The 27,431-nt window shown below is 44.8% G+C and overlaps 1 protein-coding gene across 1 annotated transcript; it reads left to right on the top strand.

The window, feature by feature from the left end:
* The first annotated feature begins 856 nt into the window (after window positions 1–856).
* LOC138948896 (beta-hexosaminidase subunit alpha-like) lies at window positions 857–27,268 on the top strand. The gene is made up of 13 exons (XM_070320534.1): window positions 857–1,156; window positions 1,696–1,805; window positions 2,552–2,664; window positions 4,065–4,175; window positions 18,434–18,535; window positions 19,804–19,912; window positions 20,230–20,434; window positions 21,205–21,291; window positions 21,680–21,752; window positions 24,715–24,886; window positions 25,461–25,551; window positions 25,954–26,058; window positions 26,842–27,268. The coding sequence occupies exons 1-13, from the start codon at window positions 858–860 to the stop codon at window positions 26,906–26,908; spliced, it is 1,644 nt and encodes a 547-aa protein (XP_070176635.1). The 5' UTR covers window position 857; the 3' UTR covers window positions 26,909–27,268.
* Window positions 27,269–27,431: the final 163 nt, after the last annotated feature.

Here is a 27,431-nt window from a genome sequence, read left to right on the forward strand (position 1 = left end):
GATTTCCATTGGTCAATTGGGCAAAACTGAGCTCAGTGCAAAAGTGATATCGACGACATTTCCGTCGATCGACGACCTCTTTATTGCTTCCCCACTTCAAAAACAAAAACACCTAAATTTAAAAACATACAAATATATATGAAAATGTAATGATCCCAGAATTTAGTTGAGCAAGTGACTAAAGACTTTTTGAAAGAAAAGACATTTTGAAATACTGAAAAGTACAAGAAAAGAGTCAACAAAAAGAAATAATAATCAGAGGGAGGGATATGGAACAGCCAAAATTGAGACAAATACTTTTGTAATTTCTTTACAGTAAATACAAACTGTCCTGAGAATTAGCAATATATCTAACATTGACTGACTGTGTGATGATATCTTCTGCTATTGGTCTGTTTCGACAGTGATATCAAAATCTCGACCTCTGGTCTCGATTTTGATATCACTGTCTCAACAGACCATAGCAGAAGATATCATCACACAGTCCGTCAATATTGGGTAACAAGTTCTCATCCATCACACAGCAGCCAGGCTGCATTACCCAATATTGACGGACTGTCTGATGATATCTTCTGCTATGGTCAGTTGAGACAGTGATATCAAGATTTTGATATCACTGTCGAAACGGACCAATAGCAGAAGATATCACACAGACATCTGGATGACTTGTCCTACAAGTGCAGCGTAACAGACAGATACAGATACAGATACACAGTCAGTCAATGTTAGATATATTGCTAATTCTCTGGACATTTTCGGGGATTGTTGACCCTTTGTGCCAACCATAGCTAGGATTTTGCGAGAGTAGCCGAACGTGCCTGTGGGAGGTTCACGTGATTTTCTGTTTGCATAGTCACATGACATCTAACCTTTCCAAAATGGTGGAAGGATCAAGGAAGATGGTTTCGTTTCTCTTTGTTTTGTCTCTGTTTTCTGCATTGTCTGACGCAAAACTCTCTGTGACACCCACAAAGGGTGTACCATGGCCAATGCCTATGGACTACAAAACTACCGGCAAGCAGAACACTGTTGATGCTGCCAGTTTTGGTTTTACCACTCGAAGTGTTGAGTGCGACATTTTGCTGGATGCATACGTTCGCTACAGAGAAGCGATCTTTGGGCGAAATGCCGACAGATTCCATGCCATGCGTCAAAGGTAAACTGTAAATGTTAGTTACTGTAGTAAGAATATAATTATATAGAACTTCGCAATCCGAGTGTACAGTATGTATTGCTTTTTTACAACCTGTTTAAATTTTAGCTTTTTTTTTATTTAGGCCCCCCCAAAAAATAGGTGTGGTTACGGTAACATAGCCAAAAAAAATAGGGTAGGTAGGTAGGCAATCACTTTTTTTTTATTTAAACTTTTTTTTTAATGTGTACAAATTAAACCTACTTGACAGGGAAATAAGTGTGCGACTCGGGCGCTTTCGCTTTCATTGCGTTTTTTGCACTTTTGTTTTGTTTTTGTTTTTTTGTTTTGACAAATGTAATAAAAAGTTATAGGATTGGCCCCTAAAAATAGGGTAGGTCGGGTTACCGTAACCACACCTATTTTATTTTAGGCCTTAGACATTCAGTGGGCATAAAACATTTGCTCCAGAATTAATTCTGATTTTTTTGGTAAGTGATTTAACCTTTCTTCAACCAGTATTGAAGAATGACATAGGTTTTGTCTTTCTTGGGATATTGCAGTCCCAAGTTTGTGCAGATGTTCAGCCAGGAGGGAGATATCGGCGAAGTGTCTGTGGATGTGTCCAAACCTTGTCAGGGCTCCTACCCAAGCCTGGAGTCAGATGAGTCCTGTAAGTCAGAAAAAGAGTTATTTAAATTTGAAGTCACTGACCTCTTTCTTCAGTTTTACTGTCTGTCAAGGCTGTTATTATTATTATCTGTAGTACAAGTAGTAGTTATCAGACTAGCAGCTCGAAGAGGCCTCGTGGCCTAAAACTAATAGTAAAAGTATAAGATATTCCATTTCATGATATTGATCATGACTGGTTTACATTCAGTTGGAGTTGTGTTTTGTTAATTATCATTCAATAAATTTAACACATTCTTTTCATAATTGTTGGGACTTGTTCCAGAGATTTTTTGTATGATTTGAAAAGAAAACTTAACGGCAAAAGTAAGCGGAAGCTTTTCTTTGGTGGAGCGTACAAAAATGTGCTAGAGTATGCCTTTTTACATTTATTTTATCATATGTTCAAGTATGCTTCAGATGGTGTACTGATGAAGCTCCTGGATAGATTACATATATATCTTTATAAGATAAAACAAAGTGTGTTTTCAATTTCAGGCCATGGTTTTTTGTTTTTTTTAACAGATCAGTTACCTCATCAACTTTTTCAATAAAATACAGAAATACTTAATATATGAATATGATGTGCATGTACGTGTCTGGACAAGGAGCACATGTGGATTATTTGTTGCATTAAAAGCAAGAGTATTCACTTTTTCCTTACCCATACAAACCTGACAGTCTGAAATCGGGGGGGGTCTTAAAAGGGGGGTTCCACTGTATCTTCTGATAGTGATGGTTTTGTTCCAGATTCACTGAGTGTGGCTAATGGCCAGGTCATGATCTCAGCACAAGAAGTGTGGGGGGCGCTGTGGGGACTGGAGACGTTCGTTCAGCTTGTCTACAAATCTGACACAGGGGAGGTAAGTGATTTTCAGTGGAGCACGCAAGAAGTTAAAAATAGAGAGTTGGAGTGTGGTAGTCGCAGATTTTGCTGTGTGTGTGTGTGTGTAGTCATATGTATATGCTGTGCCAAATTGAAATTGCAGATTTCGAGGAATCGGCAACATTGTTGCCCATTTCAAGTAATCAGCAAAACGCTGCCTATTTCACGAAATCAGCAGCCAGTCCAAAACTTAGCGCTTGCATTGCTTTATCTCCCTATCATGGTTTTTATGGTCTTTGTTGGTCAGTACATAACTCTGAAAATGCACCCTAAAAATACACTTCCTGCGGTAACTTGCCATAACATCAATTATTGCGATATATTTTAGTTATTCATGAGTGGGTGGGTGGAGGGGATGGGCTAGTTCTAATTATGCATTAGATTATAAAATTGTATTCTGTGTAGACCCCTCCACCAGCATCTTAGACCACTCTTTGTACATTTTCTTTTAATAGATGATTGTCATTTGTTTTACCTCATGTCTGCCCTGCGTGTGATGGTGTGATCGTGACTGCTGTAGTGTGGGCGTGTGTGTGTTGGTGTGTATGTCAGTGTATGTGTGGGCGTGTGTGTGTGTGTGTCAGTGTGTGTGTGGGTGTGTGTGTGTGTGTGCGTGATTTTACCAACACTACGCTAAATTCCTTGTGCTTTAAATGTTTTTTAATGTCACTTGGCTCAATAAATACTGTATTCTGTATTCTGTATCTATTCATTCAAGCAAGTAGTTGTTTGTGTGTGGTGATACTGATACCCTAGGAATATGAGAACTTAAAAACCCAAAATTGGCTGCCGACTTTGCGAGATAAGCAAGTTTTAGAAGCCTTTGTGCATAATCGGCAAAATGCTGCTGTTTTTGCAAAATGGGCAGCGTTTTGCCGATTATGCAAAATGGGCAAAAATGTTGCTGATTCTGCGAATTCAGCAATTCGGTGAACTGGGCACAACGTATATGTGTGAATGTGTGTTTGTTCATGCATATATTTTGAGTTTGTGTTGCTGGCTGTGCACAACTAAGATGTTTGTAACACAAGACGTTTGAAACCTCGTGGTATTTACAAGCACACAAAAATTGAAGAATGGGGCAAAACAGTTAACAATAAGGCCCCCGCCAAAAAATAGTCTGTTTACGGTATCCCGACCGACCTTTATTTTTTCGCGCGACCCTAGACTTTTTTTTGGCATTTGGGGGAAAAAAAAAAAAGTCTTTGTTTTTTGGCAAAATAACTTAAACATGTTTTTTTGGAGAAAAAAAAATCCTGGCCTACCGACACTATTTTTTTGGCCTATGTTACCGTAAACAGGCTTTTTTTTTGTTTTGGCCTAACAGAAGTGTGGATAATTAAGCAGCACATGATATGAACTCCACGCTTGTTGCAGTATGTGGTGAACGACACAATCATCTCTGACAAGCCTCGCTTTGCCCACCGTGGTTTGCTGCTGGACACATCACGCCACTTCTTATCCACAAGAATTCTCCTCCGCAACCTGGTGAGACAAGTCTTAATTGTACAGTGGTGCCTGCAATTTGCAGCCCCTCTTATGAGAGAACACCTCCCAAGAAAGGACACAATCTGTAGACCCTTTGTCTATTATCTTTGGCAAAATTTACTTGTCAGGACAGACCACCTGCAATGTAAGGACAGTTTCGGCTGTTCCCCAGGGTGTCTTCTCATTGCAGGTGCAATTGTAATTTGTCTTGAATTATTTGTGGAGTTGTCATTAACAATGAAAGCACCCCCCGCGGGTTAGGGGGAGTCCCATATTGGTTGGGACGAGAAAGAATTTACCCGATGCTAACCAGCATGTCGTAAGAGGCGACTAACAGGTTCTGTTTCTCCTTTTACCCTTGTTAAGCGTTTCTTGTATAGAATATAGTCAATGTTTGTAAAGATTTTAGTCAAGCAGTATGTAAGAAATGTTACGTCCTTTGTACTGGAAACTTGCATTAAATAACATATTCTTACTACAACTCACATAAATAGCATTAACTTCAGTTTGATGCGTAAGACATTGAAGTACTAACCCTGGAAACAGGGGGAGGTAACCCCCAAATCAAAACAAAACCTTGACAACAAGGCCCTGGTAGTTACCTCCCCTCACCGGTAGCCCGCGCATGCGCGGCACATATCACCGGCAAACGCATTCCCTTCTTCAACACCGTGCTGTACAGACGTGTTGGTACTTGCTGGGCTTTTCAGCCTTGGGTCTCCTGTGAGGACGACCTTTTGACCCTGGTTCATCTTGCTAGCTGTTGGTGAGATCTTTCTGGTTTACAACGTTTGTTTATGGTAACTGTTCACTTGTGAAAATGTCTTTCTCCGTTTCTCGGAGTTTGTTTTGGTTTTCACTTGGGCGGGAGAGAGCTGTTGCTCTCTCAGACATGTTTTGTCTCTCCCGCTGAGCAGTTATTTTGTTGTTCAAGCCTAGTCTAGTGACTTATCTGTAACGTTTTCTTGTTATAGCTTGTGCCGCCATTTGCATTTGTTGGTAAATGGCGTCGTACTTTGTGCTCCGTCTTACGGAGTCGTTCTGTTTACACGGATTTTACTGTAGTGCTGCCAGGCGGGTGACTTTCGTTTTCCCGCCTAGCAGTTATTTTGTTGTTCAAGCTTAGTCTAGTGACTTATCTGTAACGTTTTCTTGTTATAGCTTGTGCCGCCATTTGCATTTGTTGGTAAATGGCTTTGTACTTCGTGCTCCGTCTTACGGAGTTGTACTTTTAATTCGGCGACTTTTACTGTAGTGCTGCCAGACAGGCGACTTTCGTTTCCCTGCTGAGCAGTGTGTTCTTTCGTTAAGCTTAAGTCTAGTGACTTACTCCTTACAGGCTTGGTTGAGCTTGCGCCGCCTTTGTTCGTGTAATGTTAAAGCTTGTTCTCCGTTTTCGGAGTTGTAGTTTCAACATGGCGGTCTTTAGCGTTAGCTCTGTCGGGCAGGGTACTTTGTTACCTGCTGAGCAGTTTGTTCTGTTGTGTAAGCTTAGGTCTTATGACTTATCTTTTACAGATTATTTTGTCTTTACCTGTGCCGACCTTTGTGTGTTGGTATTCTGTTTTTTACTACATGTCTCCGTCTTGACGGAGTTCTAGTCGTCAACATGGCGGACTTGCGTTGTGACGTGCCGCCATTTGCATTTTTTTTCTGCCGGTTGTTGAACTTTTAGCTCCGTTTTCTGGAGTTTTTTGTTGCTTCAACCTAGTGTAGGCAGTGCCCGGTGTTACGGGTGCATGCCGCCATTTGCATTAAATTACATATTCCTACTCCGAATCACATGTAGCAGTTGACTCAGTCTAAAGTGCTAGGTCTGAAAAGGCTACCCGTCTAAGGGGAGCAACCCCAACTAAAAAAGTGTAAACGTAGCTATGGTAATGACGACGCACCCAGGGAGTTACCTCCCCTCCTGCGTACTACGTCACTACTGCTACTGACCACGTGACCCCTATCATTCGACACTTCAGCTTTCTAGGGAGCAGGTCGTGAATTTTTTGGCTCTAGTGGAAGTTCGCTGTTTGGTGTTTGCTTAGACACCCACCGGCACCCACACCCGTCTCTTCACCCGCTGCACTGGTAGTTGGTGAGCTCGTTCCTTTACTTGTATCGAACGTAATTTTCTGTTGCTACTTGAAATTTTCGGCCACGTGTTGGTCACGTATTTTGTGGTAGCCATTTTGGAATTTTGTGTCTCCATTTTGTTGTCAGCATGTCTGACGGAGACAAAAAGCGCGAGCGCGGCAAGGCTGATGTGAAAGGGAAAATTAAACCCAAGTCTTCCACTTCTGTCCCTAAGCCTATTTTGGTTGTTGTTTCTGACGCGGCTAACAATACTGTTATGACGGTCCCTATTTCTGCCCCAAATGACCAGCCGGTTGTGGGGCAGTCTAATCAACCTACGCGTACCGTTGTTTCTCGCTCGTCTTCTCTGCCGCTTGCAGATTCGACGGCGCTGGTTTCATCGTTGCTTTCTTCGCTGGTTCCCGAGCTTCGCACGTTGGTGAGAGAGGAGATGGTGCGTTCTCAGCCTTCGACTTCCGTTGTCCCGTCGATGGCTTCCTTTCCGCTTCCGGCTGTGACGCTGTCCTTGACCGAGGCGGTTGCTTCTGTGCCTTCTACCGCTGTGGTTGGCGACGCAAGTAAGTTGGGCTGGTCCGTAGGTCCTCGTGAGGCCGCTGGACGCTCCCTGCTGGGAAGCAGCCCTTTTCGGCGGGTTCACGACCCGCAAACCCCTGTTCGTTCTCACTTTGGCTTCACGGAAGACCATCGTGTCGATGAGCAATGGCGGCATTTGGTTCAGGCTTCGACGCTTCCGGCACTCGCCGGAAGCGTAGGTCCTCCGACGTACGCACCCGCTGGGGTCGTTTCCGGAGTCGACCAGCCGGTTCCGTCTGCTGCGCTTCCGGCACTCGCCGGAAGCATAGGTCCCCCGATGTACGCACCCGCTGGGGTCGTTTCCGGGGTTGACCGGACGTGGCCCTCTGGGCATTCGGCCTTCCGGCCGCCGTCCACAGTGTCTGCGCTTCCGCTTTTCGCGGTCGCGTCTGATACTTTTCCGGCTCAGACCGGATCTGCTGCTTCTTCTGCTTCCGCTTCCTCTCAGGTGGCGGTCGCGGGGGGGTATCACCAGCCCTTTGGGCAGGTGTCTCAGCCCTGGCCGGGGCAGTCAGCGCTTCCGTCTTCGGTTGTTGCTTCGACTGCGGTTCCGGTTCCGGCGGCTGCGGGCATGCCGTCCTCTTACTCTTTCCCTATTCAGGGCATGAGTTCGGATGGTATTGGAGTGGACGGGTTTCCGGTTTCCGGTTACGGTGTTCACCGCCCTTCTACCAGCAACGTGGACTTCGGTCCTTCGCCGGATGTTTCGGATATTCAGTCCGTCGCCAGCGAGGCTGCACGTGTTGGTTATCCGGAGAGACTCAAAGTGGCTCTTGAGGCCGCTGCTGAGGTCACTTCGAGATATTTCGCGGAAGGGGCTTCGGTCTCTTCGGCTGCCGCTTCGACGGCACCGTCCGCGATGGCTGATTTTCGCTCTGGGAAGGAGGATGACTCATACTTCCGGTTTTTGGAGTCTCCATCCATAGCCTTTCAGCTTTCTCAAGTTTTGGCCAAGCCATCTCCTTCCGGAAGCGGAATTCCTTCACTTCCGGTTCCGCTGCTCGTGCCTCACGGCCCCGTTCCGGAGCTGGCACAGCAGTGGATGGCTTCGCCTTCTCAGGCTTCTGCATTCGCTCTGTCGTCTCACAGGCGGTTGGTTTTGCAGAAGTCTCCTAGGAACTTGTTGGATGCTTTCGCTCTCCCGCGTTCATCTTTGACAGTTCCTCCGGAGATGCTGGCCTTGTTGGCCAAGCCTATCAAGAAGGATGACGGCGTGCTCTTTTCTGAGAACACTCTGATTGCTTCTGAAGAGGCAGGGCGTCAGCAGCTGGAGCTTGCCTCCATTGCTGAGACTCTCATTCGGGCCCTCTCTCGTGCCCTCACTGATTCACTGAATCCGTTCTCTCTCAGCGAGGATCAGGATGCGGATGACGTCTCCACTTTGTTGGCCGCTCTTGCGAGGGTCAACGAAGAACAGATGAGACTTTCCGCTGTGCACTATGCACACTCTGTTATGTGTCGTCGGGATCTCTTCCTGTCACACTCTCAGTTTTCGGATCAGGCGACCAAGGACACCTTGCGTGCCTCACCGGTCTTGGAGGGTTCCCTCTTTGGGCATCTCGTTTTTGATGCCCGAAGACAGGAAATTCAGGCTAACAGGGACCAGCAGTTCTCTGACTTTTCCCTGCACAGCCTTAAGCAGTCCAAGCAGTCTCAGCCTTCTCAGCCGAAGCAGGCTAAGGTTGCTGGCCCTCCCAAACCGGCAGACAAGGGTCGTGGACGTTCCTCTTCTCGGGGCTCGAGAAGACGACCGTCTTCCGGCAGGGGGAGAGGCGGCTCTGGAAGCAAGCCTCACCCCCAATGAAGTGCTCCCGATCTCCCCCCCACCCCGCCCTCCACTCTGGTGATGGCGGGGGGCCCTTCCCGGGCACTTTCCCACTGGCTCGTGTCTGTACAGAGTCAATGGATCGTGGGGTCGTGAGGTCGGGCTTCCGTCTTCTCTGGAAAGATGGCAAGGCACCTCTGGTCAGGCGTCCGCCGGCGTTCAGGCCTCCCTCCTCGCAGGAAGCCATTTCCGTCCTTCGGTCGGAAATAGACTCCCTGGTGCAGAAGGGCGCAGTGGAGAAAGTCCTCGACCACAGCTCCCCTGGGTTTTACGGACGGCTTTTCGCCGTCCCCAAAGCCTCAGGGGCATGGCGTCCTGTCTTGGACCTGTCGTTCCTCAATACCTTTTTGAGGGAGATAAGGTTCAAGATGGAGACGCCAGCGTCGGTCAGGGACTCTCTCCGCCCGGGAGATTGGGCGACTTCCATCGACCTGACGGATGCATACTTCCATATTCTTATGCATCCAGCCGACCGGAAATGGCTTCGTTTCCGGTGGGCAAGTCAGGTTTACCAGTTTCGCGCCCTTCCTTTCGGCCTGTCTCTCGCCCCTTGGGTCTTCACCATGGTCGTGAGACAGGTCTGCGCGCTGGTGAGGTCGCGGGGTGTCCGGCTACGTGCCTACCTGGACGATTGGCTCATCCTGAGTCAGAGTCAGGCGGGGTGCGAGCAGGATACCCAATCGGTTCTTCGGGAGGCCAACTTGTTTGGCTTCTCGATCAACCGATCAAAGTCGGAGCTGACGCCGTGTCAGACGTTCACCTACTTGGGAATGTCTTTCGACACGGTGGCTTGGACTGTTCAGCCCTCTCAGAAGAGGGTGGACAAGCTCCAGGCGTGCATACGCTCCACTTTGCCTCTCCCGAGGGCCTCCCTGCGGACTTTGGCCTCCATCTTAGGGCAGATGGAGTCCATGGCTCTCCTGGTCCCCTTGGGGAGGGTCCACAAACGTCCCTTTCAGCTGGCGCTGAGGCCGTTCGTGGACTCTCCCACGGTGGATTGGAATGCCCTCATCCCTCTCCGGGGATGGTTCCAATCCGCTACCCTTCCGTGGCTGGACACGGAGTGGGTGTGCAGGGGCGTGCCGATAGCCCTTCCTGCCCCAGACTTGGACCTGTTCACGGACGCGTCCTTGGTGGGGTGGGGGGCTCACACAGACCAGCTGACTGCGTCAGGTCTGTGGTCGGCAGATCAGAGGATGCAGCACATCAACTTGCTGGAGCTAGAAGCCGTGGCTCTAGCTCTGGACAAGTTCCGGCCCTCCCTTCAGGCCAAGCATGTTCGTCTGTTTACAGACAACACGACAGTGGCAGCTTACATCAACAAGCAGGGAGGGTCGCGGTCTCCGTCGCTTTCGGCCAGGGCCTGCGAGATCCTGATTTGGTGTTCAGAGCATCAAATCAGGCTTTCGGCCAGGTACCTGCCCGGAAGCTTGAACACTCTGGCGGACGCGCTCAGCCGCTCCGACAGAGTGCTTCAAACAGAGTGGACCATCACTCACGGAGCGCTGGATCGTCTCTGGTCTCTTGTGCAGAAACCTCAGGTGGACCTTTTTGCCACCAGGTTCTCGAAGAGACTACCAGTGTTCGTCTCACCATTCCCGGATCCCGAGGCGTGGGAGACGAACGCGATGGACATTTCCTGGTCAGGCCTGGAGGCTTACGCGTTCCCGCCATTCCAGTTGCTCACGCGAGTTCTCAGGAAGGCGGAGCAGGAGGGCCCGTCCCTCCTGCTGATCGCTCCTCTTTGGCCGTCTCAGCCGTGGTTCCCGGACCTGCTGAGACTCGCCCAGGGCCCTCCCATTCCTCTCGCTCTCACGCGAGGAGAACTGGTACAGCCTCACACCGGCAGCCTCCACGCAGAGCCTCAGATGCTGAATCTTCACGCGTGGAGGTTGTGCGGTCTTCTCTGAGGCGCAAAGGGGCATCAGATCTGACCATGGACCTGGTAGGACGCTCGCACAGAGCATCTACCTCGTCCGTTTATGAGTCACATTGGAGGGCCTGGGTTACCTGGTGTCACGAGCATCGGCTGGATGCTACGGCGCCCCGCACGATGCACGTGGCGAACCATCTTGCTTTCATGTCCTCTCAGGGAGCTTCCGCTGCCTCGTTGAAAGTAAGAAGATCGGCCATCTCGGCGACCCTACGCCAGATAGGTCGCTCTATAGATGTTAGTGGCGTGATCGCTGGAGTCATCAAGGGCGCTTCCCTTTCTGACGTCAAGTCTCGTACGCCCGTTCCTAAGTGGGATCTCTTATTGGTCATGGAGTTTCTGCGTTCAGCGGATTTTGAACCTCTCAGAGATGCCAGTTTTGCGAATCTTACACGCAAGTCCCTTTTCCTTTTGCTGCTAGCATCGGCACGAAGGGGCAGTGAGATTCACGCTCTTTCCGGTAATTCGGACGACATTTCCTTTGAATCAGATGGGTCCGTTACCTTGCGGTTTCGACCTGAGTTTCTTGCAAAAAACCAGGCTCCCGAGCGAGCTTCTCCTTTGGTTCATGTCAGGCCGTTGTCCACTATTCTGGCTCCGAATGACCCAGACTTAGTAAATTGCCCTGTTAGAGCCTTTCACATCTACCTTGCCCGTGCTCAGTCTCTTAGATCCGCAGCTCAAAAGCTTTTGTTTATTTCTCTCAATACGGAGAGACATAAGGATATTACTAAGACGACTCTGGCCCGGTGGGTGTCGGCGCTCATTAAGCATGCTTACGAGTGGAGCCGCCGCAATGAAGGGGGGACACAGCCTGTCCTTCCTCTGGAATCAGCTCGGGCTCACGAGACGCGAGCTTGGGCTTCCTCCTTGGCCGTATTACGATCAAGAAGACTGGAGGAGGTGCTACACACCGCATACTGGCGTTCCGAGGATGTCTTCATGAATTTTTACCTGCGTGACATCTCGGCTCTTCGCCAGGATGGATCTAGAGCTTTGCCTGCCATGGTGGCAGGGGGTCAGCTCTTGACAAGGATTTGAGAGTGAGTTTGAACTTTTTCTTGCCCACCGCCTTGTTGTTTCAATCTGCTACATGTGATTCGGAGTAGGAATATGTAATTTAATCGAAAATTTTATTGTAAATTTTCATTTAATAAATATACCTACCCGAATCACATATCGTAGTCCCTCCCACCTACCCCGCTTATGATTTGGAGATTTTATTCTTCGAGTCGAATGATAGGGGTCACGTGGTCAGTAGCAGTAGTGACGTAGTACGCAGGAGGGGAGGTAACTCCCTGGGTGCGTCGTCATTACCATAGCTACGTTTACACTTTTTTAGTTGGGGTTGCTCCCCTTAGACGGGTAGCCTTTTCAGACCTAGCACTTTAGACTGAGTCAACTGCTACATGTGATTCGGGTAGGTATATTTATTAAATGAAAATTTACAATAAAATTTTCGATTTTAGTATTTTGTAATTATTTTTGCGAAATTTTCGATCCTGTGAGCAAGGAGTCGTTGCGTGTTTCGTTTGATCCTCCTGCTAGCTTGCCCGTTTTGTCGCCGCAGGAGAAAGAGACCCAGGCGGTCTCGCGCGATGAATTGTTTGCTCTTTTTTTCTACTTTCAAGGATCAAATGAGGGAGATGCTGGCAACTGACAGGGGTGTGTCTTCCTCCACCATTCCAGCTTTGCCTCCAGGGGTTGGCAACGCTTCCTCTTTGTCGAGGATTGTTCTTTCCGCTACGATTACGTCGGCGGACGTTGCTGTTCCTCAGCTTTCGGCTTCGGCCGATCAGGTACGTGTTCATGGAAGTTCGGGGTGTTCGGCGCAAATGGGTGCTGCTCATCTCGACGGTTTTCCACCCTTGACGCTGGGGCCGGTACGTCCGGTCCCTCGTACTCGGGTTCAACTGCTTCGGCAAAGGGATTTCCGGCCACAGGATTTCTTCCGAGAGATCGTGGCACTTTCATTTTGTTACCATCGACTTCCGGTTCACAGCCTACGGGGGTTCCGGTCGTTGGTGGTAACGGCAATCCGTTTCCTGCCTACGCTTCCGCTGAGGCGGTTGCGGACGGTGGGGGACAGGTTGGGTCAGCTTCCGGGTAAAGCACAGGTGTGTTCCGGTCGCCTTCCCTTCCGGATTGCCAGCTACCGCTGGTTCCGGTCCGCCGGTTCCGGGGTAGACTTTTGGAAGTTCGGGGCACTCAGCACACGAGCGTGTTGTTTGTCTCGACGGTTATTCCACCCTTGACGCTGGGGCTGGTACGTCCGGTCCCTCGTACTCGGGTTCAACTGCTTCGGCAAAGGGATTTCCGGCCACAGGGTTTCTTTCGGGAGATCGTGGCACTTTCAAATCGTTACCATCGACTTCCGGTTCACAGCCTACGGGGGTTCCGGTCGTTGGTGGTAACGGCAATCCGTTTCCTGCCTACGCTTCCGCTCAGGCGGTTGCGTACGGTGGGGACAGGATGGGTCAGCTTCCGGGCGGAGCACAGGTGTGTTTCCGGTCGCCTTCCCTTCCGAATTGCCAGCTACCTCTGGTTCCGGGTAATGGTAGCAGCTCGGCTTTGCCGGTCCTCCTTGGTGTGGTTACACAGGGTTCCGGTACGGCGAGTTCATCAGTTCCGTTGCGGGGCAATGATGGTTCCGGTCATGATCGGGCTTCATCAGACATCTTTGTTGATGATGTGGATGTTGTCGAGGATTGTGGTGACTCTTCCGAGGCGGAACACAACTTTCGAGTTGAGAGGAGATTCTTGCGCGCGCTGTTTGCCGCCGCTGAGGTTACCTCTCGATACTTTGCAGAAGGGGTGACAACTTCGTCTTCTCGTTTAGCGGCTCCACCTTTCGCATTTGGCGATTTCCAGGGTGACAATGAGACTAGCGTTCACTTCCGGTTTCGGGAGTCGCCCTCTGTAGCCTATGAGATGGCTAAGGTGTTGAGTTCCGGTGCTGTTAGCATCTTTCCTCTGTTCACTGCTCATGGGGATGTGTCGGAGTCTGTTCAGCCATGGCTGGCTTCTCCGAGCAATTGTTCTCGCACGTCGTCTTTCATGCTTCGTAACCAAAGCTGAACGGGAAGCCCAATCATTCTTTTGATCCTTTTGCACTTCCGAGTTCCCCGCTTCAGGTCACTCCTGCGTTGGGGGACAATCATTTACGGCTTCGGCCAATGATGGTTCTGGGAACAAGGACTCTTTGCCTAGTAGGCTTCCAATGTCAACCCTTTGGGTTTCAGGTTGTTGGTGGTTTTGGTATCCCGTCTCTCACTTCTGTTTTCGGAGTGAAGGACTGTACGCATTAGCATCAACCCACACTGTCAAGGTGTTGCGGGTGTTTTGTACTAGGGATTTTGCCTTTTTCTGGTTCGTTTTTTTTTTGACGTTCCAGGTAATCGTAGCACTTTGGCATCTATGATTACTGTTTGCGTAGGTCCCCGCGTCTGACTTTTAGTCTCTCAGCGGATCAGACGCGTTCTGGGTTTTCGGCCATATTCAGGGTGTTTCTTGATTGGCGGCGAAATTTATTCCGGATTTTTCTTAACACTATTGTGACTAGCACTGCCACGGCGTTTACGTCCTGCCTGCCCAAGCTTGCCACCAAGAAACTTCCCAAAAATCAGTAACTGTAAAGAAATCTGTCTAGCAAGCTTGAATTAAGTCCAATCACCACCAAATTGTGTGTACTAATTCAAAAATGGATGCCCAGTTCAGTCGTGCTATTTATAAGTTTGTCACGCGATTTGTTTTAGCAAAGGGGGGTGAAAGGGGGGTGAAAGGGGGGTGAAAGGGGGATAATTTGTGTTTTTTAACGTTTTTTTGTGTGTGTTTTATTTTCTACTGCTTTTTTTAAAAGTTATTTTTTAACAGAAAGTATTATAAATAATGTTATAACCAAACAAGGTGTAAAACCTATGAATTAGCTGAAATATTGTTAACATTGTACACAGAAATAAGGAGACAGTACAAAGAAAAAAACAAGCAAATCACGCATTCACTCACAGCATCCTGACTCAAATGAAACAAAACTGTAGATCTAACACTCACCAAATGATGTCTAGGTAATCCATATTGAATATAAGTCACATTTTCACAACAAAGTACCAACTGTACACCTATGAACAATTCCAAAAGGATTTGAAGGCTCCAGCCATCCATTGTTATCAGTGCTGCCACGCCCCCATAGCTCCTGCACGATTCCGAGATACATGTTCGTCTAGCAGTATCACCGCCAACCACGTGTAGTTTGCCGACTCGTACTAGCAACAACGGGACTGTTTCTTCCTCACTTTCACTGCTTGTATCGCTTTCGTGAGGCGAAAACGATACGTCCGAATCATGCTCTACGGGATCCTCTAGGTCCAACATCCGAAGAATCTCCTCCCGAGACAAGGCTCGCCTTTGATTCATTTTTTTTCCTCAAAAACGCACACAAATCAGGCGGATTTGCAAATGGCAGAAGGGGACGCCAAGTGTATCAAGGGAAACAACTCAATTTATTTGCAAGCTTCAAAAACCGGGAAGCAATCACGAGTCGTGTACCTTGTATGTCTAATACTAAAATAGTCGCTTCCCGTCCGTGGGCGTTGCAGCGCTATTACTAATATAGTCGCATCCCGTCACGAAAGTGTTAAGGATGCTCCTTAGTTCACGACAGCTGTCGGTTTTTGAGCGTTCATCGTTTTTGTCCTCTCGAGGAGGTTGTTCGGACTTTCTTGTGACTTCCTCTGTTTTGACAAGAAGCGTCTGAAGTCAGTTTGGGGGCAACATGACGGCCGGTTTCGGCGACTTTGTCTTACCTACGGGTAGCGACGGTCCAGTTCATAGTCATAGTCATTCATTGGTGCTTTCTGCCACGACCCACGAAGTTATGAGTGCTTGTCTTTGCTAGACTTGGACTCTTAACGCAGGAAGTTTTACTGCGTCATTCGCTCGGTCTTGATTGGGTAGTTGCTCAAGCAGGTCATGCACCAGCAGTAGCCTACTTTTGGCTAACCGTTTGGATCATGTTGGGTTCACAGCTTGGTTCATTAGAGGGTGAGTGTTCTGGTAGTTTGGGTACTTCAGGAACACGTTTGCTCGTTCTTGAGATTTTTCTCACCGATGAGGGCTTGATATCTTTTTCTCAGGTATCACTTGTTTTCGGTAGGAGATCGGTCACGAACTGACGTCATCTCCTAGGCCTGGCGGGCTTCACACCCTCCCAGGGTGTAACATAGCGACATTATGTTTTAACGGTCGCTACAGGGTTTGTCCTATTCAGTTCTGTGTTGACAAACTTAGGCTCTGATCGTTCCACGTTCGGCACTACAGCTAGCTCCCACTGTATGCTTGCTTCCTTTCTTGTCGATTAAATTTCATAGCTTATTGCTAGTGAGTATTGAGTTAGACTTTTGCCTCTTTCGATTAAAGTCGCTTTGGTTTTGATGAGCAATCTCGGTTCATCTCTTGATGAGAGGTTGCATTCTCGCCGACCTGCAAATTGTTGCCTTTGTTTTCGGCTTTAAGTCATTTGACTCTTTTGTGGGAGAGTCTAGCAAGGCCAGATGTTTTCCGACATTTGTCTTGCTCTATCCTTTGAACAAGGGGCAAGTTATTGTCTCTGGTTCATTGCGAACATTTAGCGTTTCCTCTTGGACTATGGTGCTGTGGTTTACTCAAGCCTTAATCTTTTAGTGCTTCACTCCGTGGAGGGTGTTTCACTTGTGGTCGTTTGGAACTTCTTGTTCTCTTCGAGGGGAGACGCAAAGGTTCGTTTTTTATTACTCGCTCGCCTCGGAGGACATATCTGTTTGTCTTCCGAACTTGCACGGCTCTCTTTTGAGTTAAGAGCTGTCTTTCTGGTCTAGCCGTTTGTAAGAGATTGTTCTCTCTTTTCGTCAGTCACGACCAAGACAGCGTATTTTAGGCCTTTTCACTTAGCTTAGGTCTCAACAGGCTTTACGTGAAAGGGGTTATTTATCTAGGTTTTTTTTTTTTTTTCTGGTGGTTTCTTTGCCATCATTAACTTTCTATGAGTGCAAATAAAAGGGGGGGGGGGGCAGTCAGCCCTTCCTCCAGCACCTGCATTAGTGCAAGTTCTAGATTCTGGGCATAGGCTTTAGCATTCTCCAGTTCAGGAGGATGTTAAGACTTTCCACGAACTGTTGTTATCGTAGGAAGTCTATGTTTCGTTATTCTGGAGGAACGTCGTCAGGTCTTGACAAGACTTTTCTCTTTCTACGCCCTGCGTGGTAGGGCCCTGCGTCCAAGCTTTTGTCTTTTGAAATTAATTCCAACTTGGGATTTCTTTTTGTTTTTAAGCTCTTTTTTAAGAGCCATAGATTTGGAGACATGCTAGCCTTTCTTTATAGGAAGGCTCTCAGACTCCTTTTTGTCAGTGTTCACTTCCCCTTAAGGGTGTAGCGTTTTACATACTTCTGGGTCTCGCTCAAGGTTTTGAGTATTTGACTACTTGTCTTGCATGGCTCCTTTTGGTTCTTGCGTTTCAACGGATAGAACCAAATTATTGCTAGGCAGCCCTGACTAGATGGGCTTTTACACTCATTAACAGGCTTATGAGTGCGGCAGTCAAATGGGGGGGAGCTTTCTTTCTTCCTCTGGGTTGTCTAGAATTCATGGGGCCTGAGCTTGGACCCTTTATCCGGTGGTTCTGCTGCCAGACAATTCTCGTATGGCACCTCAGTGGTGTTTGGACGTCATGTTTAGACGTCTTTCTTTACTACTTTTGTGCGTGTTTTAGTACCCACTGCAATGGTAGTAGTTGCTTACCAATTATGGTTGAAGCAGGCTGGTTTCTTATCATGTTAAGTGAGATTCCCGCCACCTTATGTAGCAATCTGCTATTTATGTGAGTTGTAGTAAGAATATGTTATTTAATCGAAAATTTCTTAATAAATTTTCATTTAATTAATATACTTACCAACTCACATAGTTAATGCCCTCCCATCCTACCCCGCAATCGTTTTTTTGTTAATGGTTGAAGGTGGTGTTTCATTGGGAATGAGTTTGCCGGTGATATGTGCCGCGCATGCGCGGGCTACCGGTGAGGGGAGGTAACTACCAGGGCCTTGTTGTCAAGGTTTTGTTTTGATTTGGGGGTTACCTCCCCCTGTTTCCAGGGTTAGTACTTCAATGTCTTACGCATCAAACTGAAGTTAATGCCATTTATGTGAGTTGAGTAAGTATATTAATTAAATGAAAATTTAGTTTTGAAATTTTCGATTCTCCCAGTAAGGTCATATATTGTACTACGTTGCAAGCCCCTGGAGCAATTTTTTGATTAGTGCTTTTGTGAACAAGAAACAATTAACAAGTGGCTCTATCCCCTGTCCCCCTTTCCCCTATCCCATCTCCCCCCTTTTCCCCGTCGCGATATAACCTTGAATGGTTGAAAACGACGTTAAACACCAAATAAAGAAAGAAAGAAAGAACAATGAAAGCAGTAGGACAATTTTTTTTAAATAGAGTAGAAGATTGTTTCTGCACTTTTGTGTTTTGGGTGTTGATTCTGCAAACAGGCTTACACTTTTCTATTTGCAGTTTTTCTTAAACATGAATGACTGATATTTGGATGTGGCCTTCTTTGAGTGTTGTTTATACTTTGGTGGTTGCTGGTGACTAGTTCTCCTCTCCTGTGTGGTTTATCATTCAAGTACAAAGTCGGTTTGTGTGTGTGTGCATTTGTGTGTGTGTGTGTGTGTGTGTGTGTGTGTGTGTGTGTGTGTGTGTGTGTGTGTGTGTGTGTGTGTGTGTGTGTGTGTGTGTGTGTGTGTGCAGTGTTTAGAGGTAAACATTTATTTTCTTATATTTAATAGAATTATGTTTATCCGTTTGCAGGACGCTATGGCCCAGAACAAACTGAATGTGTTTCATTGGCACATTGTAGATGACCAGTCTTTCCCCTATGAGAGCATGGCTTTTCCTGAGCTTAGCAACAAGGTATCATACTTATTCAACTTATTCTTATGTGGTAAAAGACTTTTTCAGTTTTGTTTTCTTTTTGTTTTGGGTTGATCTTTAAAGCAAATTTGTTTCATTACATTTTAAGATAACCTCTACAAGCTTAGTGCTGAAATAAGGTGCATCTGTTTTCTTTTTCTCCTTTCTCTTTGTCGTCTTCTTCTCATCTTTCCCCTTTGTCATCTTCTTCTCATCTTTCCCCTTTGTCATTGTTAAATGCACAAGATTAAGATTTACACAGAAGCACATTTTCTACTGCATTGAGTATTTGTACTTTTGAAGTCTTAATATATATACAGTCGAACCCACCTAAAACGAACACGCTAGTTACGAATTTTGACTTATAACGTATTAGTTTTAAGTTCCCAACTGAATACCTCGTTCTTCATGCTTAAAAAAAATGCTTGAAACGAATTTTTTGTAATGAATTTATGCTTATAACGAGCATTTTTAGGATTCCTAAGCATGCATAATGTCTGTAATTTACTCACGCTTATGAAGAAATCTTTAAACTCTTCCCGAGATCGACATATCATATCATTTGCATAACGAACCCCTCTTTTAACACACACGTTTTTTATCGCCCCAGAGCCGCTTTGTCTCTAAAAGTCACAAGGCTACAAGGATCTGCGTGTGAGGCGAGATCAAAGGCAGGTCCATTGTGATGGCTGGGTGGCCTTCTTTATAGACACTGACCTTCTTCCTAGGGGTCATTGACCCAGTTTTAGCTATGAGAGGTGGTTCCCCTTTCATATGAGAGAGGAAACACTTCCTGCACCCGGGTCAGTGACCGAGTTTAACCTATGGGGATTAACCTATGGGGCGGTCTCTTTGATGTCTCGAGAGGAAACTTGGCCAGGGTAGTACATGCACCAGAACTGGTGGGCACCATGAAATCAGAGATTGATCAGAATGTACATGTACATGCTTTTACACGACTTTTCAAATTTTACTTCTAAAATTGTGACAGTAAAAAAATCAATCAATTCTCTTAATGCGAATTTCGGTTAAGACAAACTTATTTCCCGATCCCCAGTGATTCGTCTTAAACGAGTTCGACTGTATATATATATTTTTTTTAGACAGTCAATCTTTGTCCCCCCTTTCTTTTTTACATCCATTCTCTTGGGTACTTGCATTCAGAGTTTTTGTATTGTGAAGCAGTGAATGTTTTGGAGAATGTAGTAAAATTAATTGAGGGCAATGTAATCTTCATAACTGTGTCGATATCTGCCTTTCTCTTGCAGGGATCGTATTTCCCAGAGTCCCAAGTCTACACGCCTACAGATGTTGCAGAAGTCATTGAGTTTGCTCGTCTTAGAGGAATCAGGGTGGTGGCAGAGTTTGATTCACCAGGTGTGTTGCTTAATTCTGGATATTTCTTTAAACAGTGAGACCTCCCCCCGCACCCCCCCCCACCCCTCCTTCCCATTTTGTCTTTATTCTAGGACTGCACTCGATTGAAGACATACCCCTTCCAGGCACCTGCTTGCTAACATTTTTTGTTCATAACCACTGTACGTAGAGTTAACACTCTCTCCCATTTTAAACTCCTACTTTAGACCTAACATGGTTATTCTTGTACCAGGCACACCTCTCGGGTAGAGAGCAGTAAATATGTAAATGTACAAGCACTGAGAGTAACAGATTTCTTATCACTCATTTTTGAACAGGTCACACTCAGTCGTGGGGTTTAGGCCAGAAGGGCTTTTTGACGGAGTGCTACAGTGGGGAAAAACCGGACGGATCGTACGGCCCTGCAGATCCCACCCTCAACACCACCTTCCCCTTCCTCAAGCAGTTCTTCGCTGAGGTGGCGTCCGTCTTCCCTGACCAGTACATCCACCTGGGTGGGGACGAAGTCAGCTTCACCTGCTGGTCAGTACCTGTATATTCTTCTTCTTCTTCTTCTTCTTCTTCTTCTTCTTCTTCTTCTTCTTCTTCTTCTTCTGCGTTCATGGGCTGAAACTCCCATGTACACATGTGTTTTTTGCATGAGTGTGTTTTTACGTGTATGACCGTTTTTAATCCGCCATTTAGGCAGCCATACGCCGCTTTCGGGTGACCTGTGCATTCAAATTCAGATCTCAAGGTTTCACATCAGAACAACGAGTGTCTTGTCTCTCCTTTGGGATTAGCACATTTAAGAAACGATAGTTCTGACGTCACTGCATGTTGACACAGCAAGATATTTTTACATTTCTCTTAATTGTTTTTGAAGAAAATGCTGATCCGTGTTAGCAAATCCTGTTGTAATAATACATATAAGAGGGATATGAGAAAGAGAATAATAGAGATGTAGAGGCTAGACAAACAAAGGGACTGACAATTCTTTGTCTATCGATTGTAATAGAGTAAGCAGTGATCTGCTTTTTTACATCTGGCCCTTGCCCTGAAGAGGGACTAATCTAAAATGGCGGAATAAACAAGTAAAGAAAACAACTGCTACATATGTTTATAGACAAACTGAAGGAAGAACTCATTATACAAAGAGGTGGATTTGGGGTGAGTGGTGTTGGCGTTGTATGTTAGTGTGTACTCAAAAGACCAGACCTTAGGGTTGTACCACTCGCTGCATAATCTGAGCATCCAGTTTGACACACTGCAGTACACTAATACTTGTTGTTCCTGTTTTCACCTGTATGCAGGCAGTCCAACCCTGTCATCAAGGACTTCATGCAGAAAATGTCGTATGGCACCAACTATGCTAAATTGGAAGAGTACTACATGCAGAAGTAAGTAACTGATACCTGGTGTTTATGTGCAGGTAGTGGGATTTTTTCTTTGCTGAAAATAGGAGCTTTGTTAACATGATATTTTTGAGAATGTTCAAATAATTTTAAATATCACGATATTTTATATTTTTGCTGCTTGAAACTTCAGGATTGACAAAGCGCAAAAAGTCATTGCTGCTTTTGATTTTGCAGCTATGTTTGTGTCTTGTTTGTTGTTATTTTCCATGAAATCTTCCATATATTTACTTTTAATTGTGTGTGAACTCTGTTCTAATTTGTGCATGTGAAATCAATTTTGTTTTAGTTTATCACATTTGTATGTAGGTGTTTACATTTATGTATTGCTGTAAGTAAATCAGTGTTCACGAATAGAATTGTTTACTTTCAGCTTGCTGGATATAATCAACTCTCTGAAGCGTGGCTACATCATCTGGCAGGAGGTGATTGATAACGGCGCAAAGGTGAGAATTTGAATACAGAGGGAATATTAGCGGGACACTGCACAGTTGTTCCAGAGACTCTCTAGCATAAAGAAGTTTTCTTTGGTTGTAGTCATACCTTGTACAGTGGAACCTCTCTTTTACGAACCCCACCCCCCACCCCAATTTAAGACTTCCTCCCTCTTCTGAGACCCTGTTTTCTCAGACTTTTTGTTGGGGCGGGGATGTAGCTCAGTCGGTAGCGCGCTGGATTTATATCCAGTTGGCCGCTGTCAGCGTGAGTTCGTCCCCACGTTCGGCGAGAGATTTATTTCTCAGAGTCAACTTTGTGTGCAGACTCTCCTCGGTGTCCGAACACCCCCGTGTGTACACGCAAGCACAAGACCAAGTGCGCACGAAAAAGATCCTGTAATCCATGTCAGAGTTCGGTGGGTTATAGAAACACGAAAATACCCAGCATGCTTCCTCCGAAAACGGCGTATGGCTGCCTAAATGGCGGGGAAAAAAACGGTCATACACGTAAAATTCCACTCGTGCAAAAAACACGAGTGTACGTGGGAGTTTCAGCCTACGAACGCAGAAGAAGAAGACTTTTTGTTTATAACCTCTGTAAATGTACCCCCATTTTAAGACTCCCTCCTTTTTAAGACCTGATTTTCTCAGACTTTTGACGGTCTTAACAGGGGGGTTCCACTGTAGCATTTTAGGTCTAATGTGTATCCATGCTAATTGCTAGTGTTGAAAGTTCATGGTTTGTTGACACTCATCCTTAAAGTCTTGAGTCACAAAAATCAGGACAGATTCTTTTAGCAATGTATGTGCTTTTTTGTGGCTTTGATTCTACATGTATGTGTAGTTAGAAATTAAATGTACACACAAGAGTGCAGGAAAAAAGGGGAAAGAGGCTGCATTTGTTCCAGCTGCAATGAGCTTGTTCACCTTCTGTACTGAGTATAGGCGAGACGAGATACCATGTCACTTCCAACCACATTGTAATGTCTCATTTTGATATATATATATATATATATATATATATATATATTATATTTATTGCTGACTTTTAATTGTTTCTTTCACAATTTCTGATGTTTTATATAGATATATATTTTATTTTTTTAATTTATTTTTATTTTTGTTTTGGGAAGACGCTTAAGCGTGCCCTATTAATCGATAAACAATAACATTATATAACACACTTGGTATCTGTATGTTTAACTGTACATTAATCTGTGGCACAGCACATTTAACATTTACTTTTGGCGCGAATTCTTACAATACATAAATGGACAAGAATGTATTTATCTATGCGGTTGTGTCTGCGGTGTCAAAATTTGCGACATCAACATAATCATGAATTCACTAACACACATACATATGCATATGCACATATACTTAATCATTTTCATTTACAAAATACTCAAACGTCTCAACCCTAATTCGCAATTAAACATTATATTTAAATCAATAGGCCTACCATATCTAAACTTGCTGATACACATTTTTGCTATCAACAAAATATGATTTATAATTTTGTTTGTTGGGGTATGCATTCCTGGTAAATAACCAAAAAATACATCATGTTCTGTTAATATAACATTTTCTTTCGTATTAACAAAAATACATCTAATAACATGTTCCCAAAATAACCTCATTTTTCTACATTTCCAATAAAAGTGCTCAATGTATTTCGTTACAGAGACTACACAAATTATTTTCTTTCAACTTCATCTTGTGGAGTAAAATGTTTGTGGGGTAAATGTTATGTAATATTTTCCATTGAAGCAACTTTAATCTTTCCTCGCTAGTACATTTAATTGCCAAGAGCCAATATTTCTCGTCAATGGAAATATTATATTTATGTAACCAGAATTTTACAGAGCAGGGTACGCTTGCTTTTGCATTTGTTAAAAATAGCGCGGAACTGTTTGGGGGAAGGTTTTTTTAACAGGTCTTGTAGACAGGGCCCAGATTCGTCGCTCGCGTTTCCGTTGGCTGTGTCCTCTCGCAGCGCACGCGCGCGGAGGGTCATGTGCAAAGCATTATACTCAAAAAGCCGTGTGGCGCTATAACCAACAGTGGTACAAATCTGTTCATACGGGACAATATTACCGTCTATCCATATATCACGTACAACATTCACCTCAGCTTTAATCCAATTTTCAAAACACAAAACATTCTTTTTAAAAACAATACCTGCATTATTCCACAAACATTGATCAATAAATCGTTCTTTTTCTACAAAAAACAAATGTCTATTCTCAATCCATTTTTTTTAAAACATGTTGCCAAAATTTCGATTTTATTCTCATCAGGCCAACAAACTGTCTCGGTGTGGCAGTTGATTGAAAACAACACAGACGACTTCCAAGAACGTCATAATAATGTCTTGGAACTAATTTCCAATTTTGAAAATCTGTTTGCTGTAGCCTAGCTGCCCAGCATAACAAAACGGATGTCTGCATATCATGCATGTTTATCATGCTAATACCGCCCATTTCTAATTTATCACACAAAACTGTTCGTTTAACCTTCTCAAAAGCTTTGATATATATTATTATTGTATTGTATTGTATTGTATTGTATTCTACTGTTATGTATTGAGTATAGGTGAGAACAGACACCATGTAATTTTCAGCCACATTGTAATGTCTCATTTTGAGATATATTATTATTGTATTGTATATTGTATTGTATTGTATTGTATTGTATTGTATTGTATTGTATTGTATTGTATTGTATTGTATTGTTATGTATTGAGTATAGGTGAGAACAGACACCATGTAATTTCCAGCCACATTGTAATGTCTCATTTTGAGATATATTATTATTGTATTGTATTGTATTGTATTGTATTGTATTGTATTGTATTGTATTGTATTGTATTGTATTGTATTGTATTGTATTGTATTGTATTGTATTGTGTTTAACAGGCGGCATTTATTTCAGCTGTAACATACTTGTTTGCCTTCATTGTCTGATACAGGTGAGACCGGACACAGTGGTGGAGGTGTGGAAGGGTGGCTGGGAAGAGGAGATGGAGAAAGTGACGAAACAAGGCTACAAGACACTGCTGGCATCCTGCTGGTACCTCAACGACATCTCGTACGGATCAGACTGGACCACGTACTACACTTGCGACCCTCAAAAATTCAATGGTTTGTTTTGCTCAGTCTTTTTCCTTATTGCTGACACTCTGCATTGATGTGTGGTTCGGTTAGTGCAGAGAGGTAGAACTCGACAACTTCACAACTTAGTCATCTCCGATGAGAAATTCAATGGTTTGTTTTGCTCAGTCTTTCCCCTGCGCGATGACACTCTGCATTGATGTGTGGTTCGGTTAGTGCAGAGAGGTAGAACTCGACAACTTCACAAATCATCTCTAATGAGAAATTCATGTGGGGTGACATGGTGATTGGTGTATGGAAATGGCGCGTTTTTAACTGAGCGGAGGATATCGCCCGGGTTACTCAGAAGGGTAACATGGTTATTCTGTCCACTTGCTGGTACAACAGCATTATCAAGTATCTGGGAGAAGTATAATGGAACACACACACACACACACACACACCCTCTTAAGCCTCCCCCCTGCAGGTTGCCCCTGTGGTTTTTGTCATGTAGCTGTTCCTATCATATCTTTGGTATAAGTTATGAACAATTCTCACTTTTTGTTTTACTGAAGCTGAATTTCAGCCACTTTAAGTTTTAAGTATGCTATTTTTCTTTTTGCAGGTACTGATGCTCAAAAGGCACTAGTGATGGGAGGTGAACTAGCTATGTGGGGAGAATATGTTGATGACACCAATGTGCTGTCTCGACTCTGGTGAGTGCATGCTTTTGTCTTTGTATCAGGAATAATAAGCTGTAAAAATGAACAAAAATCTTTATAATTTTTTTTTGTATCCATTGACAAAACATAAGCCTTTCACATAAACTAGTTGCAAACAAGCAAACAATTAAACCGCACACAAAAAGCTGTGCAGCCGAGGGTGGTTGTGTTGGTGGTGTTTTTTACTTGACCTTCCTTGTCTATCATTTGCCAGCATGTTGAGTATCATGACGCTGCTAAGGGAGGGTGGGGCAACCAGGTGTGAGGGAGGGGGGGGTAAGACTTTGGAAGCACAGGCGATGTTGATTCATTCCCCAGCCTCCCGGGGTGAACATGCGTGCGGACTGATAAAGAGTCAGTTTCACTGTCAATTCTATCTTTGCTACATTCCCTCAGGCCTCGTGCATCTGCAGTAGCTGAACGTCTGTGGAGTCCAAAAGACGTCAACTTTCCCTTGGTGGCCCAGCCCAGACTGATTGAGCAGCGATGTCGCATGATCAGGTTAGTCAGCTGAACATTAGTGTGTGAACTAAAGACAGAAATAGTTTTAATTTTGTTTTGTTTTTTAGATTATAAATCCCACAGCTGATTGTGGAGCTATGAGGGAACATTCGTGAGGAAGGCAAAACAAACTTTTGGTAAAAAAGAACAGAAATTGTCATAAACATGTTTGTTCATTTTGTTGTGTGTGTGTGTGTGTGTGTGTGTGTGTGTGTGTGTGTGTGTGTGTGTGTGTGTGTGTGTGTGAAAGGTACCGTCCTTCTCATGTAACCCATCATGGTTCCCACCACAGGTCTGTCAAGGGTTTTACATGGAATAGAGCATGCATCCTTCCACGTGAACACATTCCAAAACTCAACAGACTGGCTGTTTTCTGTGCAGAGTGGGAATTTGTTGTTGAAATTACTTTGTAACTGACACCAGTATCACACGCAAAATGACTTCAGCAAATAAATTCCATCCCTCACAGCATGCAGGACTTTGCAGGTGGGCTTTCGATTTCTGGTATGTTTTCAAGTGGAAGGAAGCTCTGATTCCATGTAAAAGCTTGGACACATCTGTGAACTGTGATCGTTGTCATGATGATTCACGTGAGAAGGAAGCTCCCATTCCATGTAAAAGTTTGGACACATCTGTGAACTGTGATCATTGTCATAATGATTCACGTGAGAAAGAATGTATGTTTTAAACAAAATCTCTGCCGGTTAGGATTTAGTTCTTTAATTTATTCCTATGAATATTTCTAGTTCTTTACCAATTGTTCTTGTTTGTGTTCTTTTCCAGACGTGGAATCCCAGCAGAGCCTGTCACAGGACCAGGAACCTGCCCTGTGGAATATCGTGAACCCTAACCAGTGGCCGAGGAATTCACCATCTTTTTTATCTATTTAAAACAGACAATCAGAACAAAATCTTTGATTTGTGAGATTCAACTTATTTTTTCACCTGCAAAATGGCACTGTCCATTCCCAATTGGGGATGCAGGTAGTGTGGCTCATGTGAAGTTATGTAACAATTTAGTAGACATTTTTCTTCCTATTTTCATATTTAAACAAATTGTGGATATTTGGCACCTTGTTTTTCCGTTCTGGGCATTGTGAAGGTTTATTTGTGTGTTGACAGATTTCTATGCATATTGAACAAGTCTACCGGTTGTTGTTATTATGTTTTTCCTAACTTTTAGAAGAAAAACAAAGGGTTGTTACATTTCATTCCTGATTTCCAGTAGTATTTGTTTTTGGCTCACGTAAGTGTAGCCTATGCGATGCTAACTTTTGTCTGTCTGTGCATGCGTGCGTGCGTGAGTGCGTATGTATGTATGTATGTCTGTGGTAGAAACTTTAACATTTGACTGAACACCGAAATACTAATTTT

This window comes from Littorina saxatilis, linkage group LG1 (assembly GCF_037325665.1).
Source record: "Littorina saxatilis isolate snail1 linkage group LG1, US_GU_Lsax_2.0, whole genome shotgun sequence".
NCBI lineage: Eukaryota > Metazoa > Mollusca > Gastropoda > Littorinimorpha > Littorinidae > Littorina > Littorina saxatilis.